Source organism: Juglans regia, chromosome 11, assembly GCF_001411555.2.
Source record: "Juglans regia cultivar Chandler chromosome 11, Walnut 2.0, whole genome shotgun sequence".
NCBI lineage: Eukaryota > Viridiplantae > Streptophyta > Magnoliopsida > Fagales > Juglandaceae > Juglans > Juglans regia.
Genome location: NC_049911.1, coordinates 24,604,579 through 24,626,491, shown reverse-complemented (window position 1 = coordinate 24,626,491; position 21,913 = coordinate 24,604,579). Strand labels below are relative to the sequence as shown.

At 36.8% G+C, this 21,913-nt stretch overlaps 1 protein-coding gene across 1 annotated transcript; it reads right to left on the bottom strand.

Annotated features, from left to right (window-relative positions):
- Positions 1–1,429: 1,429 nt before the first annotated feature.
- LOC108986872 (DExH-box ATP-dependent RNA helicase DExH8) lies at positions 1,430–20,627 on the bottom strand. The gene is made up of 14 exons (XM_018959666.2): positions 20,199–20,627; positions 19,037–19,214; positions 18,197–18,370; positions 17,813–17,960; positions 16,677–16,991; positions 12,864–13,010; positions 12,600–12,780; positions 5,339–5,619; positions 5,116–5,238; positions 4,883–5,027; positions 4,445–4,713; positions 4,175–4,366; positions 2,409–2,933; positions 1,430–1,906 (listed from the first exon to the last, which is right to left on the bottom strand). Exons 1-14 carry the CDS (start codon positions 20,350–20,352, stop codon positions 1,694–1,696), a joined length of 3,045 nt encoding a protein of 1,014 aa, XP_018815211.1. The 5' UTR covers positions 20,353–20,627; the 3' UTR covers positions 1,430–1,693.
- Positions 20,628–21,913: the final 1,286 nt, after the last annotated feature.

Sequence of the window (21,913 nt, the reverse complement as noted above, 5' to 3'; positions counted from 1 at the left end):
TTATTGATGGGTGTTAAAATGAGTTTTTCATTCGATCGGTTGGAAGTTTTTTTTTTTTAATAATAATAAAATAATTTGAGTGAAGAATTTATTGAATTTTAAAAAAATTAAATTAAATAAAAAATTATAAAATTAAAATATTATTTTTATTTTAAAATTTGAAAAATCTGAATTATTTTTTATTTTTTATTTAAAGTTTGAAAATGTTATAATAATTAATTTGAAGTTATTTGTATTTAAATGATGTTTAGAAAGAAAACGAGATAAAATGAGATAAAAAAATTTTCCAAACATCCCCTTGAGTTGGAGTCTGCGATCGTGTCACTACTCCTCATTTCCTCCGTTTCTTTTTTCTGAGAGCTTAAAGGCTTGTTTAGGGAGTGAGATGAAATGAGAATTTTGTGAATAATAGTAAAATGGTTTGTGAATAGTAGTGAGATTGTTTGAGTTGAGTATTTTTTAAGTTTTGGAAAAAAAAAAGTGAAAAAGTTGAATAAAAAATATTATAAAATTAAAATGAGTAATGCTACATACAGTCGTGGAATGCGCAAACGCCGTGCAGTCGCTTTGAAAATGAGTAGAGTCCACTCATAAAAAATTAATTTCTTTTTATATGGGTTCTATATTTATTTACTTTTTTCAAAACGACTGAACGACGCTTGCACACTCACAACTGCAAGTATCATTTCTCAATTAAAATATTATAATAATTTTTTATATATATATATATTTTTTGAATTTGAAATAGTTGGAATTGTTTTTTATTTTTTATTTAAAAGTTTGAAAAAATTGTAATAATTAGTTTACAAAAATTGTAATAATTAATTTAAAAATTTTATATTTAAATTATGTTTAGAAATAAGATAGAATGAGGTCAAATGAGATCAAATAAAAATTTTATATCTCATTTCAAACATGCCCTAGTCTCTCCAACTTAAAACCATTTTGCCTTAAAAAAAAAAACCCATTGCTTTCATTTTATCACAATTCGGTCGGTTCGTTAGGAGCGGCCCAAAAAACCAAATCATCGGGACGGTCATGAGCAAAGCCATTACCTTGGCGGGTTAATATCTCAAAAGATATAATCATTATAATTTTTTTAAATTTATACATAAAATATAATTAATTAATTAATTTTTTCACATTTTAAAATAAAAATAATATCAAAATTTTATATTCAAATAATATTTTTAATTTTTTTATCTCATATAATCTGTGTAACTAAGCAATACCTTAACGTTTGACAGGAAATACAAGTCCACCTAAAAAAAATGGAAGTCCGTTATTCCGAACAAGTATAAATATGAGAGGGCTCCCTACTCAATCCAAAGAAAGTTAACAAACATCGTTAAGGTCTACCCCCGCTAGACAATTTCTTTCTAGTGACAGAGTGTCGATGTGGATCAGGTTTAACTCGAGGTCGTCAAGGTGCTTCAACAAAATAATATTCCCACACAGGATCATGTAAATACAATATTTACTGTTTTTCTTTTATATAATGTATTTAGTAGACTAAAAATTACGTTATAAAACCCGACAAACACAGCCAATAATGTTATAACTACCACACGAGTACCCAAACGCAACTTAACTTTACCAGTAGCAACATGTATAGATCTTATTCCCAATTCTAAAAGCAAGTAGTTTTGTTGTCGCACAGGCCCCTCAGGAAATCCTCTTCTTAAGAGTTTCTCTAGATATCATGCAATCCTTTGTGGAGTGTAGCTGCATAATTACCAAACTGAATGTCGGAAGGTGGGTGCAGGTCAAAAACATAAGAGATGGGCCTCGATACCAACATCGGCTTCTTTGTGATGATCGGGTCCGACAACTTCCCGAAGCTTGTTTCATCAAATGGAAATGACTCCGTGAGGAAGAAGAAGCAATCATTGCCCAACCTTTCAACCTGAAACACGTAGCAACCATCAAAGTAATATCAGCTGCACCTTCCTCATCCTCATGTTTATTGGCTATCAATGAAACTCTATTATTGTCAAGACTTTCATAACAGCTATCCAGTAACCGGCATTGCATTTTTTATGAATATAGTACATTAAAATCCACACAAATTCCAGGTAGAACTACAATGTTTATTTATGATGAAGAATTCCACCGATCAGATTGTTGGATAAACTCTAGATAACCTCGGCCTCCACCTACCCCATACCCAGGCATCAATTTGTGCACCGACCCAAAATCCCAGTTGGAAGGTATTGCTTCTGGCCAACCCATCCATAGCCCACCCCGTGGGGAAGGGCAGGGGAGAAAAGGGTGGGGGAGGACTACATTGCTAACACAATGATCATCAAATCAAATGATAGCCAGTTTTTACTATTCCTCTTAATAGATCCAATAGCATAGCATGTGGAGAAAGCAACATGCAAATGATTAATAGCATCAAGTATCACCTGTAGTTGTGAAAATCGGACATTGTTCAGAGTGAGGATAACTTGCACTTCATACAAGGCATCGGCCAATATCCGGATGGCGAGATACTCAAAGAAATTCTGCAAGAGAGCTTTTTGTCCATCCAAATTTTCATCATTACCATCAAAGTTCGGAAACCACAGCACACACTTGACATCTTTCCATGGGATCAAATTCTCTCCTGCTTTGGCAATGAGGGTCTCATATGGGTGCTTAAGGCCCCACAAAATCCTGACACCTGTCAAGGATGTGTTACAGATGAAGGTATCAGACAAACATGTTGTGGAAATTATTTTAGACGGATCATAGTGGCGAGCAAGATTTGAGGAGAAGTGCAAGTCCATGTCATCCAATAGGAGAATGCATCCATTTGAAGATATGGGGAACAATCGTATAAGGGATGCAGCATTTGCATCACCATCTTCTGGAAGGCATAAAGTTGAGCTAGAAGATACTGATGGACCCAGATCATGAGAAAATCCACATGAACCTCCATTTCGACAACCCTGTCATAAATGAAAATACAAATTAAACTGCAAGCAGAGCATCAAAGTAACTAGAGATGACAGTCATTAATTATATTTTTCCCACCAAAAAAAATCTTATTCTACAGAAGAGTGAGTTTCCAGACATACAGGCCTTCTGCAAGATTAGGCATGAGAAAATATGCACACAACTTCTATGAAAAATCCTGAGCCCATTCACCACTAGTACATTCCAAAAATAGATTATTATGATTCAATGTTATTCGTAGCAAATTGGGTATAGACTTTAAACTAGGATCAAGATGTACAGCTCATCATATATAACTTTCTGGAAGGAGATTCTATCCCACACTGTCCTATGAATAAGTTTCTATTTCATGCAAGTCCATAAAATAATATATTATTGAAGGATCTTTATTAATTACTATTAGTTTCTTTATTTTGCAGTTTAAGTATTTCAATGTCTAATAAGCTTAAAGCATAGTGGGCATGATGTTAGACTGCTCATAACAAGTTCACTTCCTAATATTGGGTATAATGTTAAGATGATAATAACAAGTGCATTGCCTGGAATCGGGGCTTCATCAAAACAAGTATCCAATTTAATTGTGCATTAAAGATTTGGCTATCATTATGTATATGCTTATCAATTAACTCCTAACTAGAAAAATATACGGGATAAATAAATTCTGTAGATGGTTTTACCAAGTTCCAAGTATTATTTGCATCATGAAGGTAGAAACATAAATACTATCATCTTCAGTTGGTAATTATGATCGAGGCAAATTGTTGGACACAAACTTGCTGGTGGCAAAATGCAAAATTATTAATCTATAATAATGAATATATTACAAGTTCTGGCAATGGCAATTCTTAGCAAGTAATAAGAACAAAAAGAGATCAGTCCAAAGAGTTTCAAGGTAAAATAGGTATTAGTATAAGCATGTAGTTAAGTTTGTGAATCATACCAACTATGAAAAATTAAACAGAAGATGACCTTAACAAGAGCTTTCTCTATATTTATCATCATTATTCCATCAGCCAAATGGCATCTAGAAAAATTTCAGTGATATAATCATACAATACTTTTAGCTGGAAAGTCGGCCTGGTTTGTATATTGGGTGGGTGAGATGGGAAAGGTTTACATGTTAGGTCATCCCAACAAAGAGCAAAACTATCTACACTATTACACCACTGACCAACAAGAAAACCATTTAAAAACTTCAAAGGTAATATTCAATATTGCAGCCACGGTGAGATACCTGTAAAGAAAAGAAGAATTTACATATGGGTCTTCTTGCTTTAAGTGAATGAGAAAACAAGCATTGACTGCCCTTGTTGCAGGATCCGTTAATAAAAAAAACACATATAGGAGCCTCTCCATTGACATGAGAACCAACATCAACATTTCTTTGCTGATTACCACATTTGTCTTCTGTATATAGAACTTTTATCTGTTATAGCAGACGAGTAAAGGAAGCATCAGTTTTTCTATCAAGAATAGTTCACACAAGAATGTCAAAAGAAGATACCTCTTTAATAGTAGCTACTAACTTTTCAACCACATCACTGTTCTGAAAGTTATGGGCAGCAACATATGGTACAGTAAGGCATTTCCTTATTTCATTAGATGGATGAAGAGGCTCATCATCCGCAGGAGGTTCATCAGTATCACCATCTGGATGACATTTGAGAAGGCACGTGTGTTCAAATTCATAAGGATCATAGTACAATGGCATGCCATTCGATGTAGCCAGAAGTTTTGGCCGAAAACGGTGCACTGAACTTAGTACATCTTCATCTGAAAAGAAAGACACTCAAACTTGAAATGATGCTTGATACTATGATTTTTTCTGTAAAAGAGTGCTATTAAACTGAAATTGAATATTACATTTATGCCATAGACATTATTTTGATATGAATGCACAATCTTCAAAAAACTATATAATCACAACATAGATCCATCATACATATTTCTGAGACATGCCGTAGTGATGACTGTGCAAGGTTATGGAAGGAGCACCATTCTTCTTCGACACTGGGTAGCACTGATGTGGCAGCTTTTATGTCATTGAACTTCAAAAGTTGCTTCAAATGTTCAAGACGATGCTTATCCTTCAAAAAAAACAAAAAACCAAAATGTGTGAATCATATTCAGAATCTACCCAAACCCCAAACACCCTAGCAAAGCATACTACTTTACCTTGAAAACACGTTGCCAGAACTGAAATGCACATAAGTTTCCCATGAATATCACCTCCTTTCGTCCAGGTAGGACTTTATCATAACTCTCTCCACCAAAGTAGCAGTCAAGGTACTCAGTGAACTGGGGAATAGCATTAATCAAATAAGAAAAGGCAATTGCTCACGTAATGAAGCACATTTTTCAAAATTGCTAAGTTCAATCACTTGATAAACAATAATACCAAATCTTCCTCTCCAAAAGGATGAAGAATCGGTAAAGGCTGTGTATCCATTAGTATACCCAGCACAATGCCTTCACGCAGCATTCCGATGTCTCCAAACTTGAGTATTAGCACAGCAGCATCAAAAGACAATGAAAAACTGGCAAGCAATCGTCCATAAAATGTAGGCTCATACCGGCCTCTTGGAGATGTCTTCTCCAATGCATGCATGTGAACAAGCAAACTCAATGCATCTTCAACAACTTCAATATTTGGTGGATCTAGAGCCTTCTGCAACAAGGCTGGCATCAAATTTGAAACGATTAGCACTGTATTTACTCTCATGGTAGAATGCAATGTGCAACAGACCATGTAATTTAGTAATTATGATATAGCAGATATTGTTATGACTCCCTATATCTGCTAAACTATGAAATTGTACCAAAAACTATTGACTTCACAACATTTTACTGATAAAAAAAGCTATGGACTTCACAACATTTAAAGATATTTGAGTAAATTGCACTTTCACCATCCAAACTACCACCCATTCTTAATCTCCCCAAACTTCAAAGCATTGCAATCACACTCACCTCTATAATTTGAATAATTAATACACCTTGTTTGCTGCATGTGCTGCTTGCTATGTAAAATGCCTAAACTACCCATGAGTGTGACTGGAAATATCCAATAGGCCCTTGAGCATCCTTGCCACTGCAGGCCATGCATCAAGTTTGAAGCCAATGATTTGGATGCTATTGTGACCATCATAGCTTCTAATATGGCTGAATTTTCCATGAAATGAGCAAAAAATAAATAAACCTCACAAAAGAGCAAATGACATTCAAGTTTCTCCGATACAATTTATTGAGCATTTGATGGGCATGGAAACCACTCCAACCTTAAAATTTTAACAAACCTTCCAATTATAAACCTTTCAATAAAACCCCATGACAACAAAGAATCAACATTCGCAGATAATACCACAACAACCACCAAATACACTACCACCTATTTAACTGCAGCTCACTTCTTTGACTTCAACTTCGACTTGGACCTTGAAAACCACCTCTCTGAGAAGTTAGACTTCATCTCCTCCTCCTACTTTCCTGCATTTCCTTTCTGCATACTTTTTTCTACCCAGGGTACCAAGAGAGAAGCACACGCCATTCAATGATGAGTTGCACCTCCAAATGGTATAGATAAAAGAAAAAACTCTCCAAAGAGTATTCATTATTCTTGACCATCTGTTCAAACCAGAAATGGGACAAAAACGGGGGCTCAACACACTGCTGAGGAAAGAAGGGGTGGCATAGGTCACATCCATAGCGACCTCACAGGCATCACCGCTCGAGTCCAACCACCTGATCTTAGAAGCAACCACTAGAATGTTGTTTTAACACACTCCTAATATCAAACTGTTTGCAATGTCAGCCACCAGATCATAGAGATTTTGATAGCAAACTCCAATGATCAAATCACTATGGAAGTTGAAAGGTTCCTTCTTGTAACACCCCGATCCAATATTATTAGGGATGGAATACAGATAATTTTACTAGGCCTAAATTAGGTTTTATAGGCCATATTAGATAAGCCCACAAGCTATTAATTACTAAGGTTGATTAGGGATTTAGGTTGATTAGGGATTTTAATTAGGCCCAAGCACCCAAAAGTTTATTTGGAAGTTTTAGTGGACGATTTTGGAGGGAATTAATGGGCCAATATTTTTAGAAGCCCAATTGAGGTTTATTGGATAATTTTGAATAGGCTATGAGCCCAAAATTTATTATGGTGGATTATGGGATTTTTATTGGGCTTATTTTGAATTTAAGATTCACCCATTAGGGTTGTTAACTAACTTAGCCCACGAGATTATAGCCAACCCCTCCCTCCCTACATGCACATAAACACCTAGCCATATTATCTAGAGTTTTCTTTGTAGTTTGCGGCAGCCCTCTCCTTGGCAGCAAACTGCCGGCAACCCTACATCCCTCTACAAAGCATAGCCACACAGCCACCGCACACTCAACCTTCACGGTGTGGTCCACACAGCCCACAGCCAAGCCACTAGCAGCACGTCCGAGAAACATCCTCCACGCCAACAGCCTCTCCTCCATTATCAAACACCCAGACCACTACCTTGAACCACTGTGTAGAGCGCACCAAGCTTCTAGACCAGCACGCCTCCCTAACGCGGCAACGCCTCAGCCCTTGCCTTGCCACAAACTGTAGTACCGTCAAACACAAGCAAACAAACGGAAACCATGGAAACCACCCAAGCCCCTACGTGGCTATGTGCAACACCGAGAAGGAGCCGCTGCCAAACATCCATACGAAGTGAACTCAGCCCAGCCCGCATGGTGAAGCTCCACACAGCACCTCGAACAGTTTCTCTCTCTACCAGCCACCACTGCATGTAGCAATTCCTCTCCCACGTCCGCCACCGTCACAAAAGCAACCTCATGATGTTCCCTTGTTTCGGCATCTAGGAACAAAGCACATGTCGCCCCCCTCATAAAAACCACCGTGAGCCACTACTTCACACCAAAACGCCGCAATTGCTTTCACCTCTAGGCCACAACTGTGAAACCGCCACGACCAGATGGCCTTCCATGCTGCATCATCATGACTCCCTCCCTCCCTCCCAATTAGTGTTGGCTGTAAGGTTTACTAGTTATGATGAATTCCTATAATAAAATCAAGAGAAAACAGATGTTTGGATGCAAAGATATTTTTAGGGTTACGAAAGTTTTAGGGTTTAGGGAAATATAGATTATTTTAGTATTTCAGGTTTTAATTACAAAGTATGTGATTAATTAGAAATGGCATAAGTTACATAGGTAATCAGCTTAGCCCATAAATATTGGATTAACGCTACAATGTAAGTAGCATGATCATACCCTTACAAGTATGTACGGTAAATGACATGTCTTTTATAAAAGTATTATGCATGTACGCCCTCCATTGGAAGCCCCTTTTTAGGTACCCAAGTCATGAAGGAAATTATTTTTGACTGCCATGATAGATTTATAAATGTCATGATTTTATGCATAAATTTCATGTTAGTTACATGAGACACACATCAAGATATTTTATGAAAAGTCATGATTTTATATGAAAACTCAGGTGAGGTTTGGATAGTGAGTTAAGATGACATGAGTTGAGATGAAAGTTGAATAAAATATTGTTAGAATATTATTTTTTAATATTATTATTGTTTTAGAATTTGAAAAAGTTGAATTGTTTATTGTATTTTGTGTGAGAATTTGAAAAAAGTTGTAATAATTAAATGAGATGAGTTGAAACCATCTTTGTATCCATACATAGCCTTATGCATCATAACACAATATTAAAAGTCATGATTTTATGTGAAGAGTTATACATCAAAATATTTATAAAATGTCATGATTCTATGTAAGGAAACATGTATCATGAAATTTTATGAAAAATTACGATCTATGATATGATAAGGCACAATTTCATTTGAAATCTATGGTATGATAAGGCAAAATATGCGAAGAAAGTATGCATGTATGATTATGATGACGTATGACTCTTAAGATACATAATGGCCTATGTTATGATATGAAGATGGTACCATATGTTTAAAGGGCATATTGCATTGCCAAGATGCACACATTGGTAGTGCACCCAGTGAGTCTTCCTTATGTATGGATTCCCAAACCCGTGGCCATGGACCGAATAGGAATCTTTAATATTCACTAATCCTAACTCACGGGAGTCAACAGTGGGTACCATCCTATGACAAGTGAAAGACAAGTTAAGGCATTTCATGCATAGTTCAAGTTCATGTTATTTACATATATAATTGAGTATGCATGATTTCCAAGAAACCCTATATTCATATTATGTATATTGTATGATGTGTTGGTTATTGAATAGTTTGACTCGTTTTTTTTTTTTTTTTTTATGTTTTTATGTTTTAACCATCCCAGGTGATGATCTTTATAAGAATGGAGTTGCAGGACGAGACTTGGCCCAAGGAGGCAAGGCAGAGGCCTAAACAATTTATGACATGATCAGTTTTATGATTTTCAGTTTAATAAGTTATTTTGTCAAGTACATGAGACTTGATTGATTTTAATAAGTGCTTCCACAAACTCTCTTTTAAATTTTAAGTATTCTAATAAAGAATGAATTTGTTTTGTTTTATGGAGTCTTTTGTACCTACCGCTTCCTTAATACGAAAAATTTTAAAAGTCAAGGTTAGTAGCATTTTGGTTCCCCAAGATTTCTAAAGATTACATTTTTCTTAACCGTAGGGGAGTGGGGTGCTACAATTCTGAATCAAAGAAAATGCAACGAGAATCCTAGAGTTCAACCCCACATAGTTTGGGTGGGTTTTGAACAAAGAGAAAGAGAAGGGATTATAAGGATGGAGAGGAAGAAAATGAGGAAATGGGTCAAAGTTTCAGGTTTGGATCATGTTTGTTACTAGGCCTGCTAGGTGGGCCCCCACATCTAGCTTGCCCAGCCCATATACTCGCCCCCCCCCCCTGGCGTATGGGCCCGAGCGGATGGGCAGGCCTGATTTTATTAGAGTAGACGCGGGTGCGGGTGGGTGGTCGTAGTTCTTTGCCTCAAGCCACAAGTGGGTCTGAGCAAAGAACCATGGCCATGATGGGCCTTGGGTCTCTACGCAGACCAACGGCCATAACTAGTTGTGGTTCTCTGCCCCGAGCCACAGCCACACAAGGTTTGCTCAAAGAACCACATCCATGACAGGCCGTGGGTCTTTACGCAGACCCATGGCTAGTTGTGGTCATGGTTCTTTGCTTAGACCAATGGCCAAGACCGTGGTTGTCTGCCTTGAGCCACAGGCCACAGTGTGGCCTTGGGTTTGCTCAGAGAACCACGGCTACAATGGGCTGTGGGTCTCTGCAGAGGCATTTGGGTTGTTTGGCAGATACCAGACGGGTTGCAAGGCGATCCGTCAGCCCGGCAGCCAGGCGAGGTCACCCGCCCATGATTGACAAAGCCAGGTGTCAGGGTCCATATGCGGCCCCCAACCCATGCGAGTGCGGGGGGTGGAGAGGCTGGCTGCCCGCCCACTAGGGGCGGGTGGCGTACCTTTATACTGAGAGACGCAGATTTCTTCTTTTTTTTTTTTCTTTTTTGTCTAACAAAGGAGTATTGGAATTTGGATCTCAAAATGTAAGGCAAAAACCTTCAAGAGTAATACATGTAATGCAAGTGATGCAATTTGCATTCTTTTACCGCCTGATTTTAATGAAGAAAATTAAAATTGAAACTTTGAACTAGGGAGACTATTGTAGTGATTTGAAGGTTGTGAGAGATTGAGAATAAGTTCTATTTTGGAGGGTAAAGGGTAGTTTACTCGAGCTATTTAGTTGGTGTAACATCTTCTAACTTGACCTTAAACACTAGTATCACTTACACAAATCACCAGTAACTATTCATTCAACTATCACACATCAGACATAAAGAGAACATCATTAACTTCACCAACATGATAAATTAAAACGTTTCTTACAAGATAGATAGGTAGGGGATGCCAAAAATATAATGATGATTAGGGCTTCATGTTGAGCAAAATACTTAACTCAACCCTAATGTAACAAAGGAAAGCCCAAGCCATATATAAACTTAGGTTATGTTTGGATAATGAGTTGAGATGAAAGTTTAAAGTTGAATATATTTTAGAATATTATTTTTTAATATTATTATTACTTTGGGATTTGAAAAAGTTGAATTGTTTATTGTCTTTTGTGTGGGAATTTAGGAAAGTTGTAATGGTTAGATGAGATGAGATGAGATTGGTTGAAAGCCTTCTCAATCCAAACCGAGCCTTATACTTCAAAAGGACTAGGCAGGGTTACCATTGGAGTCTCTTGTAATTATTATAAACCGCAAGAAATTCTCCTTCCAAGTTAATGTGGGAGGATCTCATTAACCACTCACATACTAAATTTGGGATATTATTATCTCCCGCTTCTCTTCTTAAACCCCTAACATCCTCTTCAAGTCATTCCGTTATAGGGCACAATTTAGATCTCATACTTTTGACTACGATCGACTCTTAGAATATTGGTAACGACCTAAGGAAATTCCAGTCCACATGAGTTTAGACTCCAAAAGAATTAGTCAATGTTACAACTGAAGCCTCTTTAAATCATGATTAACACTACTCCCTCTTAAGTAATGTGGAATTTCATTCACCACTCCCCAACTAAATCCGGGGTGTTACACCTAATCTAGTCAAAGCATCTTTACCAAGTAGAGTGGATACAATGTAAATGGTAGCTTATTTCATCTATCTTGTGTAAATGGTAGCTTATTTCATCCATCTTGTCTTTCTTAAAACCTTTATCATGCTATCCATTCAAAATCAGTCATATGATAGTCATGTTTTTTTTTTTATAAGCGATAGTCATGTTAGTAAAAGATTAGAAGACAATATAGGTGGTATTCTAATGAGTGATAAGTACTCCAAAGTGGGAGTGAAAACAACTACCAAATTCTAAACACATGGGATAAACTAACAAAGTAGTTGCTTGGACGTAAGTTATAAGAACATGCTAGAATTTTAAAGGACTAGATGGGAAAAACAGATGAGAAATCAAATAATTAAGAGGGCAACTCAACCAAATGCATTTTACAGATATTTATAATCCATATACAAGGTGATACAAATAAATATATTACAGGATAATTAATCAGATAAATATTTTAAGTATTACATGATAACTCGTGCAAGCACTCATTAAGAGAGTATCTTTGCTTGATGTTTGCACTCATCTCCAGGCCAACATCAAGTTAAGCAAGAATTGTCAGCTCATGCACATAGCAATTAGTACATACAATTTTCTTCTTCTCTTTTTTTTATTTTTTTATTTTTGGTGAGTAAAATACATACAAACACTAGTGGAGTACCCATAACAGTTCCAAACTTTTTTTTTTCTTTTTGACGGATAAGAAATTTTATTGAGACAAGTGGTAAGGCAAATTATGCAGGAAGTATACATGAACTGAACCTAGTTACAAGTCATGAGCTAGAAAAAGAAACAAGGAAATCAAGGACACTAGTTCCATTAAATACAATAGCCGAGGCCCATTGAAATAAGGTATTAAAGAAAAAATGTCTAAGACCATCCAAACAGTTCCACACTTACTCTCTTTTATATTGGGCTTCGATCAAAAATATTCATATGTGAGTGAAATAAACGGGATCTATATTTCCCTTAAAAAAGTAACAAGAGGTCAAGAATTTATGGCAAAAAATGAGATCATAGCACCATACTCTTGGGATCATTAATGGCCTTAGATTCGGCACAGCTGATCAAAAGAACTTGCTGCCTCAGTGATAACCTCAGTATAGATGGGGGCTCAAATTCCTTAAGTTGGCTGAAAAATGAACTTGTAACCAACCGATAAACCTGGCCATCACAAGTTCGACCAGTTCTTCCTCTGCGCTGCTCAGCCTGCAAAACAATGCGAAGATAAGGAACCAAGCAATTAGCAATAAAAATAAGTCAATAAAAATAACCAGTACATCCCTCATTACCTGAGATTTGGAAACCCAAACAAGCTCTGTAGATTCCTTTTTCCGGTTACTGTCCCAGAAAACTTGTAAAGATCGGCACGAATCAATAACAAATGCCACCTTAGGTATTGTAACCGAGGACTCCGCAATATTAGTAGCCAATATTATCTGCACAACATAGTGTTTTCAATAATACACCTGAATGACAACTAAATGTATGACTAATGGGAAAAACCATCTGGATGAACAACAAATAAAAACAAGAAAACCTTGCAGGCTTGCAGTGGCAAAATATTGGTAAGGGAATGAAATTACCAGAGGAAATGTCTCGTTTGGTTATACAGATGAGATGAGATGAGATGAAAGTTTAATAAAATATTGTTAGAATATTATTTTTTAATATTATTGTGGTGGGATTCAAAGAAGACGCCGGTTGTGTTCGGATCATTGGCCTATCTTACTGAATTGTGGTGGGATTCAAAGAAGACGCTGGTACTTTAAGTTCGAAAACATGTGGCTGAAAACGGAAGGTTTTATGGATAGGGTCAAACAGTGGTGGGCGTCCTATCAAATAGAGGGAACTCCTAGTTTCATGTTTGCAGGTAAATTGAAAGCACTAAAACAAGAATTAAAACTTTGGAATAGGCAGTCTTTTGGGGACTTTGGGGAACATAAGAAATGTAAGACAAGGGAGATCCAGGAGTTGGAAAGGGTACAAGAATCTAGGACCTTAACACAGGAGGAGGTAGCTCAAAAGCTAGTGCTGGTTGCAGATCTTGAGAGGATCGTTTTATTAGAGGAGATTTCGTGGCAGCAAAAGTCGAGAGCGTTATGGTTGAAGGAAGGCAATCGTTGTACTAAGTTTTTCCACAGGGTAGCCAATTCTCATAGGAGATCTAATAATATTGAGTCGCTGAAGATTGATGGGGTAGATTGTAAAGATGAGCATAGAATTAATGATCACGTAGTTGGTTTTTTCGAACAACTACTCACTGAGCAGGAGGGTTGGCGGCCTAAGCCCGATGGGCTATTTTTTTACTCTATTAGGTCTATGGATGGTATCCGGTTGGAGAGACCTTTTGAGGAGGACGAGGTTTTTGAAGTTGTGAGGAAAATGGCTAAAGATAAGGCTTCGGGTCCTGATGATTTTTCAATAGGTTTCTTCCAAGCCTGCTGGAATGTTTTAAAGGTTGATCTTATGAAGGTGTTTCAGGAGTTTCATTCGGCTGGTCATTTTGAAAAAAGCTTAAATACCACTTTTATAGCATTGATACCCAAATCAGTTGGGGCCTCAGAGATTAGGGAGTTTCGACCCATTAGTCTTGTAAATGGAGTATACAAGATCATTTCCAAAGTACTTGCGAATCACCTCAGTGAGGTAGTGGGTAAGATAATCTCAATGCCTCAAAATGCTTTTGTAAAAGATAGACAGATTTTAGATGCGGTCCTTATTGCAAATGAATGTCTGGATAGTAGATTGAAAGCTGGAACTGCAGGGATTAATGCAAACTAGACATGGAGAAGGCATATGACCATGTTAATTGGGATTTTCTTATCGACCTTCTTGGGAGGTGTGGTTTTGGGCAAAGATGGAGATCATGGATCATGTGGTGTATATCTACGGTGAAATTTCAGTTCTTATAAATGGAAGCCCAACTGGTTTTTTTCACAGTTCTCGCGGGCTAATACAAGGCAATCCGTTATCCTCATTACTTTTTGTTATTGTAATAGAAGCTTTGAGCAAGATGACCTCAGCCTTGGTCGCCAATGGGCGTGTGACTAGCTTCTCGGTTGGATCCCCGGGTGGGGGAATTACTAATATTTCGCATTTATTGTTTGCAGATGACACTCTTATCTTCTGTGAGGCAGACCATAATCAGGTTAGAGTATTGAAGGCCCTTCTACTTTGTTTTGAAGCAGTTTCTGGATTGAAAGTGAATCTGGAAAAATCAGAGATGGTGCCTATTAGAGGAGTTCAGCGTATAAGACAGTTGGCCAATATTTTGGGGTGTAAGATTGCTTCACTCCCGATGACATATCTTAGTCTTCCGTTGGGGGCCGCCTCGAGAGCCGTTTCTCTATGGGAAACAGTGATTGAGAAAGTTGAACGTCGACTAGCAGGCTGGAAGAGAATGTACCTGTCAAAAGGGGGTAGGATTACCCTGATAAAGAGTACGCTATCAAACTTACCGACATATTTTCTATCTCTGTTCCCTATTCCAGCTAGCGTGGTACTTCGTATTGAGAAACTTCAAAGGGATTTCCTGTGGGGTGGAATAGGGGAGGAGTTTAAATTTCACCAAGTTAGGTGAGAGAAGGTATGTTATCCTCTTTCTAATGGTGGTTTGGGTATCAGAAGTTTGAGGATTTTTAATAGGGCGCTACTCGGAAAATGGCTTTGGAGATACCATAAAGAACCAGAAGCTCTATGGAAGTTGGTGATCGAGAGTAAATATGGTGGCTTATGGGGTGGCTGGTGCACCTATGAAGTGAGAGGGCCACATGGAGTGGGTTTGTGGAAACATATTAGAAGAGGATGGGGGGTCTTCTCTCACCACACAAGATATTGTCTAGGAGATGGGACTAGGATCAAATTTTGGTTTGATACTTGGTGTGGTAATTGTGCTCTAAAGGTTCAATTTCCTGCACTCTTCAAGATTGCAAGCGACAAGGATGTTTCAGTGGAGGAAGTCATGATGATAGTGGGGGAGCAAATCCAATGGAACATTAATTTTAGCAGGCAGCTCATGATTGGGAAATGGACAACTTTGCAGCTTTTTTCAGCCTCTTGTATTCATTCAAACCAAGTAACCAGCATGCTGACTCTTTATGGTGGAATGCTACGTGTAAAGGTACATTCTCAGTTTGTTCATTTTATAAGTCCCTATCACAAGTGCCACAAACTCAATTCTCCTGGAAAAAGATTTGGAGACATAAGGCGCCTCTTAAAGTAGCATTTTTTGTCTGGACCGCTTCCTTGGGCAAGATCCTCACAATGGATAATTTGAGGAGACGGAGGGTAATCATCGCTGATTGGTGTTGTATGTGTAGAAAAGATGGAGAATTAGTGGATCACCTCCTACTACATTGTGAGGTAGCTAGAGGGTTATGGAATGAGGTCTTTAGGAGGCTAGACTTGGATTGGGTTATGCCTGAGTCAGTGGTGGCAATGTTGGCTAGTTGGACAGACCTAAGAGGCATTCAACAGATCCAGGCCGTTTGGAAGATGCTCCCTATTTGCATCATGTGGCGTGTGTACTTGGGCCATTGCCGTTAATTCCAATGGCCAAGATTTCCAAAATTTCCTTGTGTATATGGCTCCTACGTAGTTAGGACACAACTTGTACTGAACATGGCTTTTTGCCTATTCTTTTATTAATATACTTTTACTTATCAAAAAAAAATATTATTTTTTTGTTTTGGGATTTGAGAAAGTTAGATTGTTTATTATATTTTGTGTGGGAGTTTGAGAAAGTTGTAATAATTTGATGAGATGGAATGGGATGTTTTGTGTAACCAAACGAGGCCTTAGACCTACACTGTAAATAATTCAAACTAACCAGATTTGCAGTATGACGAGCACACAAAAAATCATGCATAACGTAGAAGCAGCATCAGATTACACTAGCGCTTATAATCTCCTTATAAAAAGGAGAGCATAATTAAAGGATAATGCAACAACACTAAAAAGAGATCATGTTCAACAAAATATCAAAGATTGTTTCTTTTATGATTAAATATCAAATCTACTTCTATCCATCCATGTCTTCCCTGACCATGACATACAAGTAATAATAATGCAGCTTCAAATAGACAGAACCAATTATGGCTTACCTTTCGATGAGACTTCAAGATCTTCATAGCCATAAGAGCTTGTTCAGTGTCAATACTGCTATGTAAAATGTGAACTTTGAAAGATGAACTAAGCGGCGTCAGAAGTTTCCATTGTTGCTCCAGTGAATAGTATGTTGGAAGGAAAACCAAAATGCTCTTTTCAATGTCTGGCTCATTCTCATGGATAAGCAATATCAGATTATGAATAAGTTTGTGTACAGCAGGCTTAATGTTAGCATTAGCCATGGAAGGGCTAGGACCAGAACTATATGTTGAGGATAGTAACTCTGAACTTATTCCCAAAAGTTCAGTTATCTGTAAAGAAACAAAACGTATAATGAACAAATATATCATGTAACCTATAAATGCCTTTCAGAATAAAAGATCATTTGCCATTATAAATCTGAAACTGACTCTCTGAACCCATTGTTTTCAATGTTCTATGTTTCATGTGCCATCACGTAGTCAGATATTTCTCAACCAGATCATGTTAAAGTATTTTAGGCCACATTATTCACAATTAGATTGTTTTTCATCATACAGTGCATATGCACGACAAATAATATATATTCTTTCCTAGAACTTGAAAAAAATATATTGCATATTAAATCTAGATGCAACCGATTAAAAGATGGGACACCAAAGGTCCCACGTCTTGTATTATTTATAATCTACGTATTTAGTTTAACATTTATTTATTGTAGTTTTCAATACTTAACATCAAATATATCTATTTGTAATGACACCTGTTTATCCTTTGATACAACTCTGGCTCTAATTTACAACATTAGATGCTACCCTAAGTAATACAAGTGATATTACATGAACTTTATACCAAGATTTTAACTTAATACAATTTTCACTAGTCAAGCCTCTTCATAAAAGTCCCAATATTTCTATTCAGAACTGAATCATAGACTCTTTCAGGACACCTTATGCACCAACTCCAACCTCAGCCTGACAGTATTCCCATCTTAATTTACTAGCTAAAGCTTTTTTTTTCTTTTTTTACTAGCTAAAGCTAACTCCGTGGTTTCATGTTACTTTTAAGAGAGATGCCTTTATTCTTTGAATTGATACGAGTACCTCCCATGAACAAGCAATAAAAAATGACACATGCAGAGAATAAAAATTGCCTGCTCAAGATATGAAACACTTCGCTGAAATATGGTTTTGTGATTGGACATGGGGATTGCAAGCACTTCAACTCGTTCCCCCCTGCCAAGATCCTTGAAGTAATCCTTGTATCGTGTAATATCTGCTGTGGCAGACATCAAGACCACCCTGTAAAATTTTAGTTAGATCCTCTTATAACCTTAGCCCCCAACTCTTCCAATCAAAACTATGCATTTACACAAAGAATAGATATCTACCATTCCTTAGAAGTTTAAAAGATATAGTCAAGCAAACAACTGGACAATGAAGTAGAACAAACTCAAAAAGGGCATTTAAATTAATTTGGTTAAGAAAATTCAGTACATAAATTCCACCAAGTACAACATTAGAAAGAAACTGTCAACCTGAGGTCATTGTTTTTTATCAGAAACTGCTTCAGGCAGACAAGAACGAGATCAGATTCTATTGATCTTTCATGTACTTCATCAAGAATAATAACCTTGTACTTGAGTGCATTCATTCCCTTCTCTCGCAGTTCATCCAACAAAACTCCAGCAGTTTTAAAAACTATCCTTGATCTGTGAAACAATACCAGATGAAAAAGCATAACTGTTATAAATACACCAAGTAAAAAATATGCCCGTACGAACAAGTCATTGAGTAAACCTGAGCACGGTGAGCGAGAGAGAGAGAGAGTTGGCATTAAAAAAACACATGCATAAGTCAATTATCACAAGATCCATTCTAAGACCGATTGCATGAACTTTTGCAAGTTGCAATCAGCTCAAAGACAACTTCTCCATGAGATCCTACACTGGTAAAATGATTTGCTGGGGACAATGTACAATAAGAGAAGATAATGTTAAAGATGTGATGACTGACCTTGTCTAAGCCAAACAGAAATTGTGCTCAACAATACAGTTTTCTTAAACCAGCTCCTACAGATGTTTCTCTTTTATACGTACTATGTACTTGGGCTAAGCCTTTATTTAAGTCAATAAAACCAGCTCCTAAGAAAAGGTTTCTTTGTTTTATCAGGATCTGAGTGCATCCTAAGCATAGAAATTCAGACCATTACATCTGTGCGTGTATACAAACTTCAAAATAACATATCCCAATACTAGAACCTCACATATGGCGACAAGGAAAGACAGTGAAAACAATCAAACAAGTAACTGCCACACAAGTCAAGTGATAATATGAAGCCTGAACAAATATAATAATGTTATTTGACTGTAAAATACCTTGGTGATAAGTGCTTCGAATGACCTATGTGATATCCAACTTCCCCTCCCACTTCACAGTTTCGAGCCTTTGCAACCATTTTAGCAACAGCTACGACCGCAAATCTCCTAGGTTGTGTACAAAGTATGGGTTCCATGCCTTCCTCCAGGAGAAACTGTGGAACTTGCGAGCTCTTTCCTTGAATTAGACCAAGAGGGTGTTAGCAAGATGAAGAGGATAATTAAAAAATTTATTTATACTGGGTTTTGGACTCAGATTATATAGTGGACAACAGCAAGTACAAGAATGTACCAGAAACTTGCGCCAATGTTCAGAAGCATATCTGTTAAAACCAACCTATACTATAATCATTTCAGTTTTAATCACTTTGAGAGAGAGAGAGAGAGAGAGAGAGAGAGAGGGAAGGGGGGATGGAGGGGAAGGAAGCGAAACAAAAAAAGATGAACAATTTCCATTTTATTGGTCTTCAAAGAATGAAAAGATCTCCAATATTTGAATAACAGTTGAGAAAACAATCACGTTATGAAGTCCAAAGCAAAGAAATAATTCAAATTCAATATAGTAATATAGTAATATATTTTCTTTCCTACCCTATGCATCACATACGTAAAGCCAGACAAAAACCATACTCCTCATCAGTATTGTGGAGATAAGCTCGCTAAGGACGGACATGCCAGTCACAAAATTATCCCACTCTGTTGCTAAGAAAGCGGGTAATTAATATTGATATTTTCATAATCCTCGTCGCCTGAGTTACAAAGGAGAAAAAAAGAGCGGCATCTATTGGTTATTTGGCTGACTCAGAATTTTCACTCTCTTAACAACGAAAAATTGAAACCGAGATAGTCTAATTTGAATTTTTCATCAGAAAAACTGAATACTCTTTCTATTGTCAGTAGTTTTCTTCCCTCAGTTTTCACAACATTCTAACAAAATCAATGTAAGAATTCTAAAGCTCATTTCCTGTTCTTAACTTTCCTCAAAAGCATTCGAAATGACTGAACACCTCCTAATTTTCTTGCTGCCGTGTTTTCACCAAGCAGGGCCAAACCAAAACGAAACAAACGTAGGCAATACAGTTCCCCAACCTCCAACATTCAACGCATTAGTGAACGTTAACGTAGAGAGAGAGAGAGAGAGAGAGAGAGTACAGATTAGTACCACAGCCAGTCTCGCCGACGATGAGAGTGACGCGATTTTCGATGATTTTCTCGACGATTTTCCCCCTGAGCGACATTACCGGAAGAGACGAGAACTTGGAGGACGAAAATGGAGACGAATACGATGAGCTACACGACGAAGTTGGAGACGCCATTGCCAGAATCCCTCTCTCTCACACACACACACACTCTCTCTCTCTCTCGCGGTGCTATGTGAGGGAACAAAGCGAAGGGAGGTGGAAATGGAAACGGCTTTATTAGCTTTCGCTTTCAGCAAGTCTTCCTCTTCCAGTCGGTCCCTCCCGCCCTAGTGAGGAAGCGACCATATACGTTCGGGTTTACGTGAAATTGGGAGACTCGGCGAGTAATCATTGACGAGGGTCCGAGCGTTCTCGTTCGATTTTGACCACTTTTCAATAGAGTGGACGGGAGTACGTGGAAGAGCTCCTCGATTCTTCGTCCGCAAGTTAGCTGAAAAAGTGTGCGCCCCGCCTTTTGGAGAATCTATGTAGTGGGACCGAGGAGGCACACCTCTTGGAGTCCTGGTCGTTGATTTCGAGGACAAAACCCATGGTCGTGATGAGTGGTCGATAACCAATCAGATTTCAGTTTTAGAAAAGACACGAGCCATCAAAGCATGTGCAAAGAAACTCTCTTTAGACTAATTTGAGTTTCACTATAATAATATCCCCTTATTATTTATTATTTATTATTTTATTATTATTTTTTATTTAATATTCTATTATTTATTTATTTTTAATTTTATTTTTATTCTTTACAAAATATTTAAAATCAGTTCACTACCCAATCACAACTTATCCGAAATGACCCAAATATCCGAATCAACCACGGCATGCTCTCCACTTCTATAAAAATTCTCCCTTTAATTTGTGCTACTTAGAAGTCAGAAAAATATTAATAGACTTGGGACATAAAAGTTAGAAAGATAAAAATATAAATTGAATTTTATAGTATTCTCGACTGAGCATAATAGATAAGAATGTAATATATAAAATATTTCATTGTCTATGACAAATAACCTCTTCATAATTTATAGTGAAATTATAAGATTCCAATGGTAACATTAACAATTTTTTTTTGAAGTATAAATTTAAATGGAGAACTTAGCAGAAGTCTTATAAAAATAAAATTTACAAATTAATGTATTTAAATGGATTTAAATGGAAAACTTAGCAGAAGTCTTATAAAAATAAAATTTACAAATTGATGTGTTTAAATGGGATGCATTATATTTTTTATATAGTAAAAAGGAGATTTATATGATGTACCACAATAAACTATATTAATTTATAAATTCATTTTTATAAAATCTAACCGAATAGTTTTCGTTTAAGGTTGAGTTTGGATCTCAAACTCATCTTAACTCATCATTACAATTTTTTCAAATTTCAATATAAAATATAATAAACAATTCAACTTTTTCAAATCTCAAAATAATAATAATATTAAAAAATAATATTCTAACAATATTTTATCATCTCAACTCAACTCAACTCACTTCAACTTCTAAACATACCTAAATGTGATTTTAAAGAGAGATAAATTAATGATCTTTTATATTTATTTTTTCTATGAATCGTATTGACTTGAAAATATATCAATTGTAACATCAACTGTGATCCACGTCTCTTTGCCCTTTAACTTTTCTTATTTTTAAATTGACAAAATACATATCCAATTTTGGGTGTTTTTCAA